Source organism: Megalops cyprinoides, chromosome 1, assembly GCF_013368585.1.
Source record: "Megalops cyprinoides isolate fMegCyp1 chromosome 1, fMegCyp1.pri, whole genome shotgun sequence".
NCBI classification, from domain to species: Eukaryota; Metazoa; Chordata; class Actinopteri; order Elopiformes; family Megalopidae; genus Megalops; species Megalops cyprinoides.
The window spans coordinates 18,085,254-18,104,275 of NC_050583.1; the positions used below are offsets into that span (position 1 = coordinate 18,085,254).

Genomic DNA, 19,022 nt, shown 5'->3' on the forward strand with positions numbered 1-19,022 from the left:
CCAGCATTGTGAAAAATTCTAATTATCCACACCCCCCAGGGCCTCAGGTAATAGGCAGCAAATGATAACTGGCACTCTAAATGCAGAACCTGCACCCTAACAGTTACTTGCATCAAGGGAACAACGTTGTTAAAAGCGGATGTGATGCGCTCAATTACCTTCACGCACGTCTCCTGCAAACAAAATGCATACAGCTAGCGGCTTCAGCCGTGAGGTCAGTGAAATTATTGGCGCCCCGGGCTGCAAAGCTGCCCTCTGACAAAAGTAAGCAATCCGTTGAGGAAAGAAAAAGGCGTGTTCCGGATTGTCAGTGATTCATCGTGTTTTGGTTTGCTCGTAATGACTCCCATGGATTTTCTGATGTAGCAGGCAGCCCCGAGCTGTGACCGGCATTAAACAGGCGGAGCAGTTCGCTACGCCACCCCTCCCGGCCTAAGATCACACGGGCACTGCTCTTTGACTGGATTCAGGGGTGTGTCCGCTGTGGGAGAACATAGGCACGCTTTTAACAGGCACAAACAGACTGACTGTGTGACCTCCCTGAAAACACTGTATGTATTGTGTGTGTGGAAGCAAGTTTGGTAGGGGTGGAGCTACTCAAAATCATGCTTCAAAATTACAATTTTATATTGAGTATCATGCCGTACAAATATTTCTATAGGTTTTCTGCTCTGGTGTCTCTTCAGATGTGCACTCTGGCATTGATCATAAACAGGTTTATCTCCAAATGTAGTGCACTGTAGCAGTCTTGACAGACTCATAAGCGACTTGATGTACATGTGGTGCAGCGGGCTCTTAATCACTTCAATGTGTTGAAATACTGCAGATGGAGGCAGCAGCCAATCTTACCTACTCTGATCCGGTGATATGGTGTTTAATTTATGATGATTGTATCATTACAGCCCCTCTGCTTGTTCCCTAGGAAACGGTTTGCTATGCTAGAAGTGCGTGCATGTACAGTACAGTATATATCTGTATTCTTCACTCGGTGTGTGGAAGAAGCAGATGTGTGCTTTGGGGGGCTGCCACCACTGTGGTCGTGTGTCTGTGTGGGTGGCTGTGCAAGAGAGGTGACGTTCACAGCTCTAGTTTACCCAAGTGTGACTAACCCTCTGCAAGCCTCTCAAAGCCTTGGAATCGGATTAGACCCGACAGACACTTTTCTGAACCATTCACCGCTCTGTGCGTAAGAATTCCCAGGGGAACTGGATTTACAAGTGGTTATAAGGTAATTACATTTTTGGAAAAAGAGTATGTTATGATTCTACCACCACCAAACCTTCCCCACCCCCTCCGTATTTCTTAAAGCCAATTTCATCCTGTTCGTTATGGATGTCATAAATGGAGCATAGGGAGATGGTCTGTGAGTTACTCATCAGAACCAAGCTTTCATAATGACTGTGCTTTTAAGTGCAGTTTTAAATCCTGGATAGAGAGAAGACTGAGTTGTCAAGATATAGGGAAGCCTTGCACTTGATCTTTCATGGGTTTAGAGAGTAACCTGGGTATAGGCAAAAGTACATGTGGGATCAATTGCTGAATCAGAACAGCAGTCTGCCACACCACAGTTTTGTCTGTTTCAATTTCCTTCCTCACACCTACACACAGGATTCAGCTCTCATATCCATTTTCAAACTTTTCAAACCTGCATTTCCAGTCGATTTGTAATTTACACAAACTGTAGTCCAGGGGCCTTGAGATTTGGCCGATCAGCTTTGCTCGAGGGAATGTCAGTTCTTCTTAATGCAATTGTATCTTTGTGAAACCTGATTACTGTGCCATGCAATCCTGATTGTTTAGAGAAAGCTGAGACTGAATGCTGGTAAGGCATCAATCACAGACACACACTGTGATACTGAGCCAGAGTGGTGTCCCTGGTTCTTTCTGACATGATGGAGCACTAAAGGAAAATACGCAGTTTACTTGTTCAGAAAACCAGAAATAAAAAAACTGAGTATATAAAGGAATCATACAGCACATTATTTCTTGTGTAGAGCATTTTACTTCATTTTTTGGCTCTAATTTAAGCTTCCTTCCCTGCTGTAGCTACACTAACCTACATCTGCAGGAGCCTGTCTCAGTTCCTTAAGCCTCACCATTTACATCATCATCATCATCAGCTTGATCTGAGTTGTTAGGCATCACTGCAGCTCTCAGAGGCTAACAAGAGATGCTCAGAGCTGAAAGGCACGTGTTTTGGTAAGGACCCTGTGGCAGACTGGCACCCAGTCAAAGAGCTGCATTGGCGCATCAGGCTGTTTCACACCTCAGAAATCGAGATGAACTTTGACCCTATGAGCCATTTGGGCTGGCACACAGCTTCCATTATAAGTCTGTAGCAAACACTCTGCTCTTTTGTTTTGGCTGATGGAGGGCATTGGAGACGTGTGGTGTGAACCCAGTTCCACAGGAGAGAGTGGAAGAGACTAGGATAGTGCTTACTGAAGGAGGAGCCCCACGCATGTGGCATCCCTGTGTGTGCTGCTGCTCCTCCTTACTTCAAAGACAGTAGGTGCTGGTATAAAAGGCGCAGACTGTCAGCTGGAATGCTGTCTCACCTGTAGAGCTGACTAGACTTCACCCCTGCTTGGACAACAGAGTGTTGCAGTTTTTAAGTAGAACTCAGGGTTTGCCCCCTTTTTTGAATCCAAAGTCCTGCAATCTGTCTGTACAAGCAGAACTGTCATGGCGTGTTCAGATGTATTTGCTGAATCCGCTTCTGCTGTAAAACAAGCTCAGTAATAATCCATCATTCCACAGTGTAGGAGGTGACCTTCTCTGTGTTGCGCCATACTTGCAGTGATGGTGGTCTCAGTGCGTGGGTGGCTGCAGTGCCCCCTCCCACTCCATTCCCTACCCCTCCGCTCCGCTCCCCTGCCCTGAGTCACTGGGTTAGAGTGACTGTGAAAGCCACTGCGTGGTTACAGAAACACCTCTCAGATCGTCGCAGAGCTGAGCTGGCACATGCAATGGCTCCTCCCCCTCGCGCCCTTCCCGATCACGCCTGCGCTCTGTGCGACGCGAGTCCTGCTGGAGCCACTTGTCACGCAGCTGGGTCGAGACCAGGGCAGTTTGCACCTTAACACGTCCCAACTGTTACCAGCGGGAGTGTCGGCTCACTCTGCGCTGGAGTGGCCAAAGGCAGTCACCAAGGAGCCACCAGGCCTGCAGGGTTCAGACAGCCCCAGTAAATCACTGACCACCAAATTGATCAAATTGATCATTGTCAGTGATCAAATAGGATCACTGACACTGGAATAGTGGCTGAAACTTTCCCGTACTGCATTTTTACGTCTGCATATTTGCTGAGCAGACACCTTTATCCATGGGCATATGGATAGCTAACATTAACATACAACAGCACTGCCCCCTAACCTTCAGGTTACATCTCTTTACCCACCATGCTACACTGCTGTATAAGATGCACTTCTGCTAATAGAGGGATAGTCAGCATTAGTAGTGCTGTGGGATGGCAGGGGCTGGCGAGAGTGTGGGGGCTGGAAAGCGGAGGAGTGAGGCCTGTGGCATGATGCTGGCTCCACACAGCTGAATGCCGGGTGGAGACGATGATGGGTTGCAGTGGAGACGCATTAGTGAGCGCGCATTAAAGGCTCCGATTGCATCTCCGAAGCACTCAGTAACCAGCTCCCACAATGTCATGGGCGGACAGTTTGGACACAACACACTTCCACAGTCAGAGCTTTTTCTTGGGGAAAAAATCTGCCTGCTGCTGAGGGAGGTTAGAACGCGCTCTCACTTGTTACACAGCTGAACTCCAAAGCGCACCGAAGCATTGAGCTGTGAGAGGGTTTTTCTGCTCTGAAGAGCTCCTTGGAGAAATGACAAGTGACTCGACTCAATGACTGTACTGCCATTAAGTCCTTCTCCAGTTCTGCAAAAACAACTGTAGTCCCGTGCTGACAAACTGCATGCTGGGGAGTTTGTTGAGCTGAATAGCTAACCAACCATTTAGGAGAGGTTTCGCTGAGAATACACAAATGATGTCAAATGTGTATGTGAAAATGTGAAAGCTGAGACTGTTTATTTCATTTTTAGCTATGATTTAAGAGAACAGTTCCTCCTCCTGCTGTAGCTACAGTATGCTATGTCTACAGGAGCCTGTCTCGGTTCCTTAAGCCTCACCATAGAGCTTTTACAATTAACAATCCAATTAGGAGGGGTTTCACTGAGAATACATGAATTATGCCAAGTGTGTGCAGATTCCCATGACATAGAAATGTAAATGTAAATTATAGTTAGTTCTAATTTAAGGGAAATAGGGAATTTAAAGAGAGAAATGTTTGTTTGTTTGTGCTTATACTGCATGAAACTACTGCAAAATATTTTTCATTAGGAGAAATCTTTAGAAGACTCAAGTGTAACTGCTAATCTAAATATATTTTTAAAAAGAGGCAAAATGAAATCACATTAACCATGCGAGGTGAATGGCTTTTCATTTTTTTTGTTTTGTTAATGAATGGAATCTTTAGACGGTCTCCCAACAGCGTCATCCACTGTGCTGGTTGCCAAGGTGGCTGATGATGTCCCAGCGTTAAGTCAATGTTTCATGGTCATATCGACATTGTTTTGTAACATGTGTCATGCAGTGCTGAAGCAGCCGCTGTCAAAGAAGTCATAACAACCAATAGATTTTGAACATTCAAGGAGGATGCTCTTTGTCAGTGTTGGCAATTGGATACGTGTTGGCAGAAAGGTCATCATTAAAAGCGGAGAGGCGCCTCCGCAGACATATTGTTTGCATACAACTTTTATTAGGAAGAAATCCTTGTACACGGCCAACAATTCATTTTGAAAGTCCATCTAGCTGGAGTCTCATTTTCATTTTTCAGTTCCGCGGTGTATTGAAGTGGAGAAGGATTCTGTCTGAATTGCATCTATTGTGCTGTCTTCTCGGGACATTGTTGGAGAGAGGGGGGATTGAGAAATGTATTATTGCCCAGATAAAGGGCCTAGCAGAAAATCCCTGTTCCATGCTAGAGGGATCTCGGGATTTAATAGCTATTGATTGGAAAATCCACATTACATTTTCGCCTCTACATAATTTATTCTGCCCTGAAAGTGAAATAATGATAAGGTCACAGCAAGACGTCCCACTCATCTTAGCCCATTAAAAGTCACCATGACATTTCTATTCCTCTTTTATAATGCAGCTAATGCTGTAGGCATAGTCACATTTGCATAAAGCAGGGAAGTCCTGGGTGTCTTCCTCCGTGTACCTTCTTACAGTTATTCGGTGTTCAGAGTGCCCGCCCCTGGTCTTTGGCTAATAATATCACTAGAAAGTGTGTTAGCATATGGATCCCAAGAAAAAAAGACTGAAGGCCACACTCCCGAATCAGTATGCAGCCAGCTGTGTATGGCTGAATGTGCACGAGCTTTGGCGCTCAGTGCCTGATCCTTGCGGGGCGGGAACGAGGCAATCTGGAGGTGAGCAGCAGCCGCCCGTGTCGCCCGGCGGGTTTGCGGGTAGGGAGCTCAGCCTGATGGGAGATGACCTCGGCAAGGCCTGCGAGGCTGGGTATCTCTAACGAAGACGCCGGGCCCCGTCTGCACGGGAGCACTGCGGGGCTCTCATCCATTTCCTGCCCCGCGCTCTGGCCCTCTCGCTCTTCCCGCTCATGTAAACAAAGGCGGGGAGCGCTGGGCTTATGAATCAAAGACGGGGCTGTCGATGTCGGGTCCCTTTGAAGCGTACACCCAGAAGGATCCCAAACACACAGGTCACATACCATAGGACCGGGGGTTATGGACAGAATGTGGTTCGCTCGGTTATGGTGTGCGTCTCATGGGGATTCCAGAGAAGTCCTTTGTATTTGTCGGGATTGCTGCGTTTTGATTTACAGTACAGTAAGTACATCAGTACATATCAGTGATGGTGTACAGAGCAGCAAGTTTAATTGTTCCCTGTGGTCCAATTACAGAGCAGCTACCCGCTAAGGGGCGAGCGATCAGGTAAAGAGGGATTCTGTTTTCTACACTGCCTCTTAACAAGTGCAAAAGATCCATGGGATTAGAATGGACTGCAGCATAACATTAGACCTTGAGGCATTTGACTCTTCGAAGCCTCCTTTCAAACAGGGACCTTGAACAGACTCCACAGAGACCGCTGATCCTGGCCACTCAGTTCAACCACTCTGCGAACACAGCATTTCCAGTTTAAGGCTCCCCCTGCCTCACACTTCCTGTCTGGGAATAACTGAGCAATGTTTTGTGGAGCGGCAGTGTTCTCACAGTCCAGCTGTGAATGTGTTCATTGGTACCCCACTGCAGTCATGGGGAATTAGACTGAGCCAACCGGTGACAGGTCTCATGCATAGCACCTATAGTTATGTTAGTCAAACATTGCATCCATCTCCCTACACTATTCCGTTTCTGCTATAATTGGCTTTTTCATTTTTCTAATGGAACTATTTATTCATCAGCCAAGCAGTGTAGGGCCTTTGCTTTAATCTTGCATGGGAATGAATTTTATATATTTTATTTGACGTCTTCTGGCAAGATTGAGCATTAGGATAAAATGAGACCAATCACTGCAGTTACAGTGAAGCATAAATTTCTCTGTTTTGACTGCGCGTTTCTTTATAGGTGCAATCTGATGGAGTCTGTGTCTTCTGGCGGGAGTTGGGAGACATTTATCAGGGAGGAAATGAAAGCCAGGCTCTGGAGTCCTGATGCAGCTTGCCTCTGTGTTATTTATGAATCATTATTATTTACAGCTCGGATTTTTCCGGTGTGGGCGGCGCTGTGAGTTACAGGCCCTGGTCACGGCGCGGTCTTGATGGGGCCGGGCTGGTGGAAACGGGGGTGATTTGTGGTGATTTACTGCCTGTTGCTGCCCGTGTGCACGCAGAATGTTTGCCTCTCTAACCCCCCGCGCAAGACAGTGAGATTTCTGCACAAATCAATTTAAAACAGCGTGGCTCCGGGAGGGCTTCCATCACCGCTCACGGGGCCCTCAATCGCGTAAATGCCCTTATTTGGGGAGGAGGAAGAGGAGCGGTCACTGCGGCTTTTGCTAATATTGAGTTTATGGTAGATTCATGAACAGAGTAAAGAGTTATTGATCTATTGGTCGGTCTCCCCCCCCCCTTTCTTTTTGACAGCATTAGTCCTGGCATCCTGCTGCTGCTGCCATCCCGTTCATTTCATTTTCAGCTGGATGAGGCACGGAGCCTGGCAGCGTATGATCTCAGTGCTTCAGCTGCTTAGGGAGCCGCGGAGCAGGCAGCTGTCAGCTGCAGCGCACGCATATTGCCGAAGCGATACCCTCAGTGTATCTATTATTAAAGCAGTGATGTAGCCCCCTCTGCATCGAGAGCGTCTGAGCTCTCCGTGAGTCAGTCTGTTGTGTTTTTTTTTTTTTTTTTTGCAGACTGTAGAGTACAGTACATGACACGGCAATTACAGTGAGGCTGTGGAGCCAGTCTGTTAGTGAATGAGAGAGAAGGTTATCGTATGTATGTGTGTGCGTGCGTGCGTGCGTGCGTGCGTGCGTGCGTGCGTGTGTGTGTGTGGTTGGAAGCTGATGGGAGCTGGTGTGGAGAAAAGCCTGCAGGCTGCACTGGCCATCTGGATACACGGTGTTGGAATGAGACAGACAGACATGCTCTGGGTGCCTCAGTCTGTGGTGAAGTACTTTGTTTCAGGGTTGCAGTGAGTGAGCACTTGCCTGATTTCCTCTGTCTTTCTTTTCAAAGACGACCGCTGTATTTGTGTTTGACTGAACTCTCTCTGTCTTCCTCCTCTGCAGTTTGCTGTTTCGTGGTCCACAAGAGATGCCATGAGTTTGTCACGTTCACCTGTCCTGGAGCAGATAAGGGGCCTGACACAGATGTGAGTAACCCTCTCCCTTCCTCATAAATCTTGTATTTGCACATTATTTAAGTACAAATTTTACACAAAAATGACAGCATCACAAGTATGTCATATGTTCTTTTCAAGGGAAGTGGAAGTTTAAATAGGATGGAAGGATGGCCCTGCTCTACTTGTGGATTGTCTGGGTGAGGTTGGCACAGGGGGGATCAGCCAGCAGACATTGTGTATTGAGAGGCCCAGTGTCAGACCTGTAGCTGCAGAATCAGTCTGTTCTTCTCATGGTGGGATTTCATTTGGAGATTAAATATTTATCATAGTGCTTATCCGCTGAGTCTTCCTCAAACATGGAGCTCACGGCTTCCCGTGTCTGGATCTTTGAAGAGGAGTGCAACCTTGAACAAATAGCTGGAAATGCAAGTGATGTGTTTTCTTGCCAGTGGTTGAATTGCAGAACGGTTTTTAAGTGGGAGAACAGGAATGATTTTGTATCGACAGGTATCTGCACAGTGTGGACCAGCCTTGCCCCCTGGGAGCTCAGGCTGGCATGGGCAGATTCAGAACAAATGAGTAGCATCTTGCCTGCTGGGCAGAAGACCACCCCTCAGTTTCTGGTTAGGGTCAAGGTGGGGTGGGATGTGGGAGGCAGGCAGTAGGCAGACCCCATTTCTGATGAAGTACAGTGCTGATCAAGAAAGCTTTATTGACCCAGTGGCCACTGTTTTGAGGACATGTGACACAAAATTATTCTCTGCCTCATCCTGTGTTTATGGTGTAATTTTGGATCTGTTTATTTAGCCGGGTAAGTGAGTGCCGCCTTGGGCGTGCTGTCTTCCCTCTCCCCCGGTCTCTGCCCTCTGATGTGAGAACACAAGGATCAAACAGCCATAGCAGTGTGGAGGGGAGAGAGTGAAAGCTCTCATTGGTGTCATTTGACATAAATGTGCCACTAACGAGAAGCTCCTTGGGTTTGGGTAAACAAGCCTCTGACGCTGAGTCTTCGCTCGTTTGGTTGCAATTTCTCCTGCTTCTGAGGAAAAGGGAAGAGTCACGATTCCAGCAGGGCTTGGTCTGGATGAGTCATAGGAGCAGGTGGCCAGGTGACTGAGTGTTCCTGTCCCAAGGCCACCGTTTCCCAGACATGCCACTGCTGGGCTCTGGTGCTGCATTACCGAGGTGCTGAATTAGCCCCGGGGCAACTGTGGGATCAGCCGGACCGGAATCGAATTGGTCTGCTTTGCCTACCAGCTGTTTGTCCACAGATTATTTAAACAACGCATAATCACCGAGGGCAGTTTTTCACAGCAAAAATCAGATCAAAGTTGCAAAACATCTGTTACGGATTGATGGAGTTATCCAGCAGCTGCTGTATTCACTGGAGAGACCTGTTGTGGTTAGCGCTCCCCCACACCTGGGTTGGGCTCCGAGTTCAGAGAGATCTTCCACCCTAATGAGGGGGTGCAGTAGGTCTTTCTCTCTCCCCCCTCTCCCTCTCTTGAACTGTTTCTCTCCCCTTCTCTCCCTCTGTCTCTCTCTGTCTCTCTCTCTCTATCCCTTGCTTTCTGTCAGCAGTCTGAAAGAGCCCTACTCTTTGTAGGACGGACCAAGCCCATCCTGTTGCCAGTGATGACTCGAATCAGCAGCAGCACCCCTTGTACTGCAGTTTCACCGTTCCATCATTGCACATAGAATTCTTTCCTCCCTCCCGCGAGAGCACACAGGCAGGAAGCTGCAGATGGCAGAAGACTTGGTGTAGGGAGCTGTGACTCACCAGCTGTGACTACCGCAGCCTGACTCAGTGGATATTTACGGTCGTCGTTTTCACAGGTGGAGTAGCTTGGTTGGTCCGGCGTTGGGTCGTGGCACTAGGACGGACTCGCCGAGGTTCTCCCGCTGTCTCGTTTGCATGCCGTCCCAGGACCGGCCCAGCTCTTTGATCATCACAGATACACATCAAAACCATCAGCTGCGTGTTTTCGGAAGCGGGGTTCCAAATGCAAGCTTTCATCCACCACTCCCATTGTCTGGTACTCCTAAAGGGTTCATCGTCTGACTGTAGTACAGCTGCTTTATCTGTGTTGTGATACTTTAAAGGGAGCCCCGTTGATCAAATAATAACTTAATTGAGGGGAATGACAGCACTTGGTGGAGTGTGAACGTGACGGTGGCATATGTGTAAGTCTTGCTTCTTGAAAGAGGTCTTTACATGCTCTTCATGAAATAGCAGCCACTGTTCCACAGTGAGACCGCTGATCAAAACCACCTCTTTCTTTTTGAGGATGTTCCACCGCTTCAGATCAGACAGATTGGCAGGAGAAAAGGGTCGTAACGTAAACACCTTACGCATTTTTCTGCTGCTTCGTCTTCCTATCTCTTTCCCATATCCTCTTAAAATGTATATATGTAAAATGTGTATATATATATATATATATATATATATATATATATATATATATATATATATATATATATATATACGTATTTATATGTATATATGTGTGTAAGTATAGTATGTAGTTGATTTTTATATTCCTTTCATTTGGCACGTGATGGTTTGCAGTTATGCACTGTCAGTGAAGATAATGAAGACAAATGCATTTCCACCATAGCTGTAATTTCATAATGAATTTATTTCTCTAACTTATTCCCTCAATTCGCCATTTCAATACAGTATGTTGTGCCTTGTTTCCTGAGAAAGATAGGAAGCGTGCCAGCATTAAGTGTTTGCATGAGTTTCAACCGCTTCTCGTGTTATTGAATGGTGCTTTCAGTGGAGACACATGACATTGAACTATTACATGCTTTAGTTCCAGCTTGTCGTTATGAAGTGAACTTGACATTCTTTACAGGCTTTGCATGATGCATATAGATAAACCATGATATTCTGACTTTTGAGATTGCATGCTGGAAAAGGTTTTCTTATAAGCAGTACCCATGTTGTTGTGTGCTACAGTACATTTTCATTTGGCAGAGCTGCTGGCCATTTCCAGCCCTGTTGCTATAATGAAAGTGCACCTTTAATGGCTTCTGTTTGGCTGTGCTGATTAGTATTATTATTATTATTATTTAAACTTCAAAAAAAAGCATTTACAATGCATTAATGCACGCTCATGCAAGATGGAAATTAAAATAGCTGACCTTATTAGAGATGCCCCACGGGTCAGTACAAACAAGCTCCTGAAGATATCCGCTGTGCGTGTCATTTTCTCTTTTTTGGTTTTCCACCCAAGGATTTTCACAAGTTGTTGTGTGACTCTTATTTGAATTCCTCCCCACCTTCTGTTGAAACTAGAGCTGTTTGAAATATTCTGTAAATATTGTGAATCTATGATGAACAAAATGTTTTCAATACATGACACACGTTTCCATTGGCCTTATGAATAAAAGTTATGTTTTGGATGTCAACGATTTGCTGTGTGTGAGGTTTTCCCTCTCATGGTAAGACGTGTGTCCCTGTAACTGGAGATATGTCAGTGTGTCATTTAATCTCTTCAGCTAGCGGGCTTTTAATAGAACCCCCTGTAGATGACATACAAGTCCTGGCCAATTCACGCAGACGCACAGTGAGTTTTCTAGCAGGCTTCAGGAGATATGTTGACTTCAAAAGGCTTTACTCCACTGCATGGATCTGAAACAGAATTTAGTTCCTGTTACCTCTGCTAATGTAGGCATTCGTGTAACCAGGCCTGCTAGATAAAGTGTTGTTGTCAGTAGAAACTTTTAAAGCATCCACACTAACTCTGCTTAGTGTCCTTTTGGATCTTTTTACATGTCTAAATGTATCTCACAATGCCACCAAGAAATTAAAACAAGTGTACATGTTTTAGGGCACATACTTAAAACTGATCAGGTCGCTGATAGCAGCGACATATGCAACTGCTGCATCAGATCTATGTTCTTCCGGGTGCTGTTGTACATTTGTTCTGTGCGAAGCGATCGGCATTAGAGAACTGCAGCTGGGCCCATTTTCACAATTAATTTAGATTTCTGAATCCCCTGGTGGCGTCACTGACACTGCGAATGAGAGGGTTGGGGAAAAAAAAGGAAGGCCCCGATAAAAGGAGGTCTTGACAACTGATCACCGCAGCAAGTGAGAAGAGAGCATTCTGGGTGCAGACAAACAAAATATTCAGTCCTCAACTGATGTATCTCTGGAATGGGCAGCCTTGATTACAGCTGTCTGCTTCACAGCTCTATGAGGCATCCCCGAGCTCTTTACGTAATTCCCCGCCTGTATGTTCTGACAATAATTAGCTTGATTAATGTGATAAAAGGAATGCACATTTCCATTTGTTTGTTTGACTCTTCCCTGTAAACAGAAACAGAAGAATGGAGCTTTACAGAGCAAGTGATGTAAATAATTCAGATGATCCCATCCCCTATGGAGGGGCTTTTGGAGAGACTGATAGTTTGCACTGTTTGGGCATGTGTGAATGAATCATTAATGCCCACTTACAGCTCATCAGGAGAATCCCTCTTGGATAAAGAGGAATTTCTCCCTGACAAAGATGGTTCTTTCAGTATAAATACACCTCAATGCCCGTCAGTCAACAGGCTTGTGCTGCTGTAAGATGATCGCTCTCAGATACCTCTCTGCACCACTGTTTACTCTTTGAGATAAAGATGCCAAGAGAATGAGATAGCTGCTTTGCTTGAAGAGAGGAAGGAGCTCTTTATGTAGGATTGTGCTTTGTCTGTTTCAGCTCATCACAGCTGCCTCCCCTTCCTGTCCTTCCCCTCCTCTTCAGCAGCTTGTGCTGTCTCTGTTGCATACGGGCGACTCCCTCCTCTGCTGTGATGTAATCCTGTTTTTTTTGTTTTTTTTGCACATTGACTCCACCCACCTTTTCCTGCACATGCTTTGAAACTCTCCTGCCAGCATTCCAAAGTAACATCAATTACAGGAAATGTGACACTTAAACATTTTCGCTGACCACACTGTTTATATTTTGGTGTTAGTGTTGGCATGCTGCACAGACATGACTGCTGCTTTTGCTAAGAGCCAGTCATTCATTGTACTGTACGTTCATTGTAATTTTTCTTCCAAGTCATTAATTACATATAGTGACAGTTTAAAAGAAAAATTGCATGCACTTGCAGCTAATGGAATTGACTTTTTTTACTTTTTTAGGATTTTCTCTGTGTTGTTACATTTTGTTGTATTGGTTTGTTTACAGTTTGTTTACTTTTATTGCATTTTATTATTGTTGGTATTATTATTTTTTGTTATTTTAATCAAGATTTGAAGGGCAGTGCAGTAGTCCATTAAACAGCTTAAATACCCTGTGGTAGGCTATACATACAGACTATTGTTTCTTAAGTGCTTGAACTGAAAAGCTGCAGAGCTCATAAATGCTCAAAATGGAACATAGAAATTGCATGAATTAATCATTTGACAGCTTAAATTAATACAGACACCTACATCATATAGGGAAGTTGTTAGTTTTCAAATAAATCTGCCATTAATGGGGATTTTAAGACCAGTATTAATGGGTTCATGTGCACATTTATAAACATTTGCTGTCACTTCACCTAGTTTTAAAGCATCAAGTGAGAACATAATGCTTAGACAAAGCTCTGCAATCAAGTGGATTTTATGATTACTGTAATGTGTAGTGGTGGTAATTTCGACACGGCTGGGGAGGCTTCTGTAATGAAGACCCAGAGCTCACAAGCTCGTGGGTGGAAGGCGATAATCAATACTGGGTTCAGCCTCCACTAGACACTGCTGATGTCACGATGCACTGATATGCTCAGCAGTCCGAATGTGCCTGATTCTCCTTGTGTTTCGCCTCTGTTTATCATCCATCCAGGTTTCTTGCACCATAAAGTTCTGGTCTCCAGGGCATCCGGTTATGACTCCGGTACATCTCTTTTCACTGCCTGTTAGCAAAGACTTCTTCATAACCAGGCTCACCATTCATGATCCCCAGTGCTGAGAGCCCATATTTTATTACTGCTTATATATCTGCTCCATAGACCATGTGTATTGAAATGTTTGCCGCAGCTTGAAAATGAACCCATCTCTCCTCAGCAGTGAATACAGTCATATAACCTGCAGTAATATCTATCTCGTATCATTCCACTTCATACTCTTTACAGTTTTTCAGTTAGTCACAGCCTCCACATGCACAGTAAATATTGCACATAAATATTGCATATAAAAATAGAGCAGCTTTACTGGTCTTGCCTTTTAACTGAACACATTTAACATGAGCTAGGTGAGAACAAAATGTTGAGCCAAAGGCATTACTGGCCAGATGTTCTTGGTTAAAGAAGCCTCTAAAACCTTTTTCTCAGCAATGCATTCTTTTGAATTTTCTTCATTTGAGCATATTCTTACAGTACTGCACTGCAATCCCAAGAAACCCCCTTTTCTGTTGGTTGCAATTGAACCAATTGACCTTGTGGTTAATCAGAAGGAGGAAGAATATGAAAGAACAGTTTCTTAAAAATATCTCAAACGTACCATCTCTCAATTTTTTTAAGTATGGCCTATTGCCATATGATATTATTTGCATTTCCTTTTCCTCTCATTTCAAGAAATATGTTGGTCAACTAATAGCTGTTCAAAATGAAATCTGACATTTCTGATTGTTTCCTCTCCTGCTAACTTCTTCTTCCACAGTTTAACCTAATCTTAGTGGAATATCACTTTGTAAAATTGTTATTATCTAACAGCCAGTGGCTCCAGCTGTTTCAGAACCAGCGATCTACTTAGCCCACTGTATGTATGCCATTTAGATTATCCCATCTGTAATCTCCCTTACCCATATGACCCATGTTGCAGTTGAAATCAGGTCTAGCATATGAAGATTTGTTAAAACAAGAAGTCATCTCCCAGTTTTCCCATGGAATCCTGTAAATGGAAGGCTGGAGATGAGAGCACGTTTATTTTTTCAGTTTCAGGTGTCATGTGAAACATTCCCATGGACATTGTAAGAAAGGAATACAAGCTATTATTGAAAGGAGAGGAATGCCTAGATTTAACATGACAGAGGAGTTTGTGTGTATCATTTCGCTGATTTAATATTTTCAAACCTCAGAAAGTTATTGGTAAGATGAGCTGCTTCATCTGAACATAATTGTGACCTGAAACCTTGTTATGCAATAAGCCGCTAACTGCATTATGCCTTTTACAAGTGTTGGAAACCTATAGACTGTTCATGGTTACTCTAAAATGCCAAGCGTGCTTCCAATGTTTTTTTCCCAATTTTGAGTCACGGTGCAGTGTTGCCTTGTGAGAACACAAATTGATCACAACATGTCGCAATTAGAAATTAATGTTTTCAGCCAAGCTTTAAGATTTCCTCGCTTCAGTTTGGATTTATTGACGAAAGCTGTACTAAGTAGTAAACATTCCCTTTTTTCCCAGAGTAGATGAAACACTTCCTTGATGTCCATGTCTGTGTAGAGATGAATCATGCTTACATTTGAGTACAAAAGAAAAGCAAAGACGCTTCTGTGAAATAACAACAGGATATGAAAGATTGACAGATGTAGCCTAGCGGAGCCAGGCAAAGTACGTTTTCCCCCGGGATATGACACCTATGTCCTCATAGCTCATTTCTAAGTAACACCCTCAAAAAACTACATATTTGTGAAAAGAGAGTTAAATGAGGTTTGAGAGTTGAACCAAAGATGGGGTCTGGTTCAGTACAATGCAAGGTAAAAAAATGATTGCAGTGCAGTAAATGCCAGGATTAAGGGGATAATTCAGTTATCTGTCACATATGAGCCCTAGGATCAATTGACTTTTGCTCAAAATGGTAAAGCAAGATCTATTAGTTCTTGTATTTCATGTCAACATACCCTTTATTGCTTTACATTGCATTACATTTTTTAAGTTAGCAGACACTCTTATCCACAGCAACCTACATAGTTTACACAGGTGTAGATGTTATCCATTTATACAGGTGGATATTTACTTAGGCAGTAACTTCCTGAAGGTTACAACAACAGCGCCCCTGCAGGGAATTGAACCAGCAACGTTTCGGTTATGAGCCCTGCTCCTTACCAGTATGCCAGACTTCCGCCCTTTTTATTTCAAACATGGTGAGAACAGAAAAGAATATGGATTTTCCCATGTAACCTATCTTTCTGTGAAGATCAGCCCCCCGCACCCCCCATCAGGACTCTGACACTGTGCTCTGCTATTCTTAGGCCAGGCATCCATCCAAGCTGGATGGCTGGATCCCTCTCACCTGCATTGGGATGTGTTTAATCATCTTTCCGTAATTGTATTTCCTGATAGCTCCTGTACTCAAATTCAACATTAAACCACACACCATTGTAAAACTACAAAGCCAGCGCATGAAGTAGGATATGTTTAATGTTTATCCTGCCACCCTTTGTGACACAAAACAACCATTAAAGCTAACTTTGTCGATTTTTTTTCTATGACGGGCAGTTCAAAGGAGGACGAAGAAGAGAACCATCTCATAGTGTCAGCACTTCATCTTTTTGATATATTATAAGCAGCTGACCATGCAGAGACCCATGATGCTTAACTCCTCGTCTGGTCCTTTCTGCTTCTGTTGCCGTCCCCTGCATGTGTGATGAATGAGGCCTCCCTCCCAGCTGAGGCCTAGCTCTGCTCCTCCTAATCACGTACTTCTGTAGCTCATTGATTTTATTAAAGCTCCATTATCTCATCAGTGCGGCCTTGCCGGATCTTGAAGATGCTGCTAATGTTGGCTGTGACCTGCCCCAGTCCCTGTGCATCACTGCAGCAGAGGCTCCTGTTGGTAATGCATCAGATTAAAGCCTCTTGGCACATCATAAAAGGCACATCCTTGCAATGCATGGGGGCTGCATCACAAATCCTGCTTTATAGCCCCATATCTCTCCTGAACTCTGGGGGACTCTGGCGCAGAGCAGCCGAGGGAGTGGAGCATTACAGCAGCGGAGGGTGGGGCTCTGTTGTTGAAGGTACACGTCTGAGGCCTTTAATGGCGCCATTAAACGCGGAGTCAACGCGTTGGTCATCTGCAGGCTCACCCCTACCCATCTACCCCCGGAGCAACAGCTGCAGAGGGAACTTAATCCCGTGTGTGTGATGTGCAAACGTAAGCTCTCTCTCTCTCCAGGTTCACCCCCCTCGGTCTGCACTGGATGTTCCATCGCTGACACCGCAGGTTGACCTCAGTGAAACTCTTCATGGAGAGCATGGAGTGCTGCGGGCCCTCATAGGCCAAGATTAGACCTGCTTTAATCGTAAAGTAGCCGCAATGTAGCTCGTTCTCTGTAGCCACAAGTATCTCTGCACATCAGGGACCCTGGTGTAGTCAGTGCCTTTCCAACAGATTTCTGTAGGTACTGATTGTGTGGACAGACTGCTGGGAGAGGGGAATGGGCATAAAACAAGGATGACGGGACAAGGAAGGTGAAATACAGGCAACTACTGCCACTCAGGCAGGGGAATTAGCCCAAGATGTGTTTGAGGAGCTCTGTCATTCTGCTGACTAATATCCCTTCATAATCAGGGATCATTGAGATACTTAATGCAGCTTTGTTGCAGCATGGTGTCCTGTTTCATAAAGGCTGCACATTGTTTGCCTTGTGTTTGGAAGCGGAGAAAAAAAGGTTGAGCAGCAAACCGTGGGTCTCTCATGAACTGACCTTGAAAGCCATCTCAACCTCTAAGAAGTACATTACAGTGCATACCAGGGACTTTACTAAGACTCCAGAAAGGGTTGTCTCATATATAGTGGTCCTTACTATTAGGATGCAAAAGGGCAGAGCTGTTACAGTTCCCGGAGGGTGTTTGAGCCTGTGAAATGGCGTAGTGGTAAGGAGCTTGTAACCAGAAGAATGCTGGGTCAGTTCCCCACTGGGGCACTGCTGTTTTAGCCTTGGGCAAGGTACTTAACCCAGAATTTCCTCAGTGAGTATTCAGCTGTATAAATGGATAACACGTTAAACTGTAACCCATGTAAATCACTGTGTATGAGAGTGTCTTATGTTCAGTCTTAGGAAGCACTCTGGACAGAACCCCCGATCGCCTGCTCCTGAGAGTTTGTGCATCTCAGCTGGCCCCGTTACCCATGCACTTCAGAGAGAGATTCTGTAATTTGCGAGCGGGAAGCAGAAGGGAGAAGAGAGGCGACTTGACTGTTGTCTGCGAGTACCTGATCCTGCATGCTGCCGTAATTGATTGTGACAGCGGGGCCGTAAATTAGCGTCTGTTGTTGACTTCCCTCTCTGCACGCCAAGTGTTGAGAAGTGCGCTCCGCAGGGGTGCCAGTGCGAGCAGTGATTCACTCCCTGCTGGAGGCTGTCCTCCGGCCTCCGAGTGGCGCAGGGGCACTGAAGGTGTTCTGGCGTGAAGTGTGCCATCCCTCCTTTCTTGTCACCTCCTGGAGGTGTCCTTTCTTCTTCTTCAGCTGACCTTTTATAGGATGCGCGGTGTGAGGCTGCCATGGCTCGACACTTATCCCCACAGCTTGATGGCACTGCTCGAACAGTGTTTCACACAGTCTCACACAAACTCAATCACTCATGTGCTCACACACACACACACACACACACGTATATGCATGTGTGACAACACATCAGAGAAGTCAAAAAGTCAGAGATTCACACCCTCTCCCCCTGAAGAGCTCTGTTCTGGAAAAACAAATCCATACATAAAATTTGTGATTTCAGAAAACATTTTTAACAAGAGACAGTTTTTAAGAAGAGACTTAACACTTTCATAAAGACTATTTCTTTTTCTAAGTGTGAGTGTGGAGCGAGGCCTCTTGGTGAAGTAGCCCAAAGCTTTTTTTGTCTCTTATCACTGCTTGCTGTAAACATTCTAAGCAGAGTGAATTCATTCACGATATACAGGCAGCCGTTGGTATACTACCTTGTATGCTGCAGGTCACAGTTGACTCACCTGCAAATAGAAAACACATCATTTTCAAACAGCCAGCAGAACTGTCTCAGCAGAAACTGTCCATGATGTGTTGTCAGTATATATTCTGCACAAATGTGCAACCATAATGTGTGTGTGTGTAGATGTACATACATGCATGTAATTTCACATGTAGCTTAACATTTATCAGCATTCAAATAAAGCTGATTAGTGATGTTAAACTGTAGATGTGTGGGTTCGCTATGCCGAAAACAGAGTGCAGAAATTGGAGTGAAATGTGGTGCTGATTTTGCCTTCAGGATTCTTTTTTCCCTCCAATGGGGAGCTCACC

At 44.9% G+C, this 19,022-nt stretch overlaps 1 protein-coding gene across 3 annotated transcripts in view; it reads left to right on the plus strand.

The window, feature by feature from the left end:
- Positions 1-19,022, plus strand: part of LOC118785273 (protein kinase C alpha type-like) — a 175,195-nt gene that overhangs the window by 50,346 nt on the left and 105,827 nt on the right. For all 3 annotated transcript variants that reach the window (XM_036539905.1, XM_036539891.1, XM_036539899.1), the window contains exon 3: positions 7,772-7,854. In XM_036539905.1, coding sequence (XP_036395798.1) covers positions 7,772-7,854 — 83 coding nt within the window. The remainder of the gene's footprint in view (positions 1-7,771; positions 7,855-19,022) is intronic.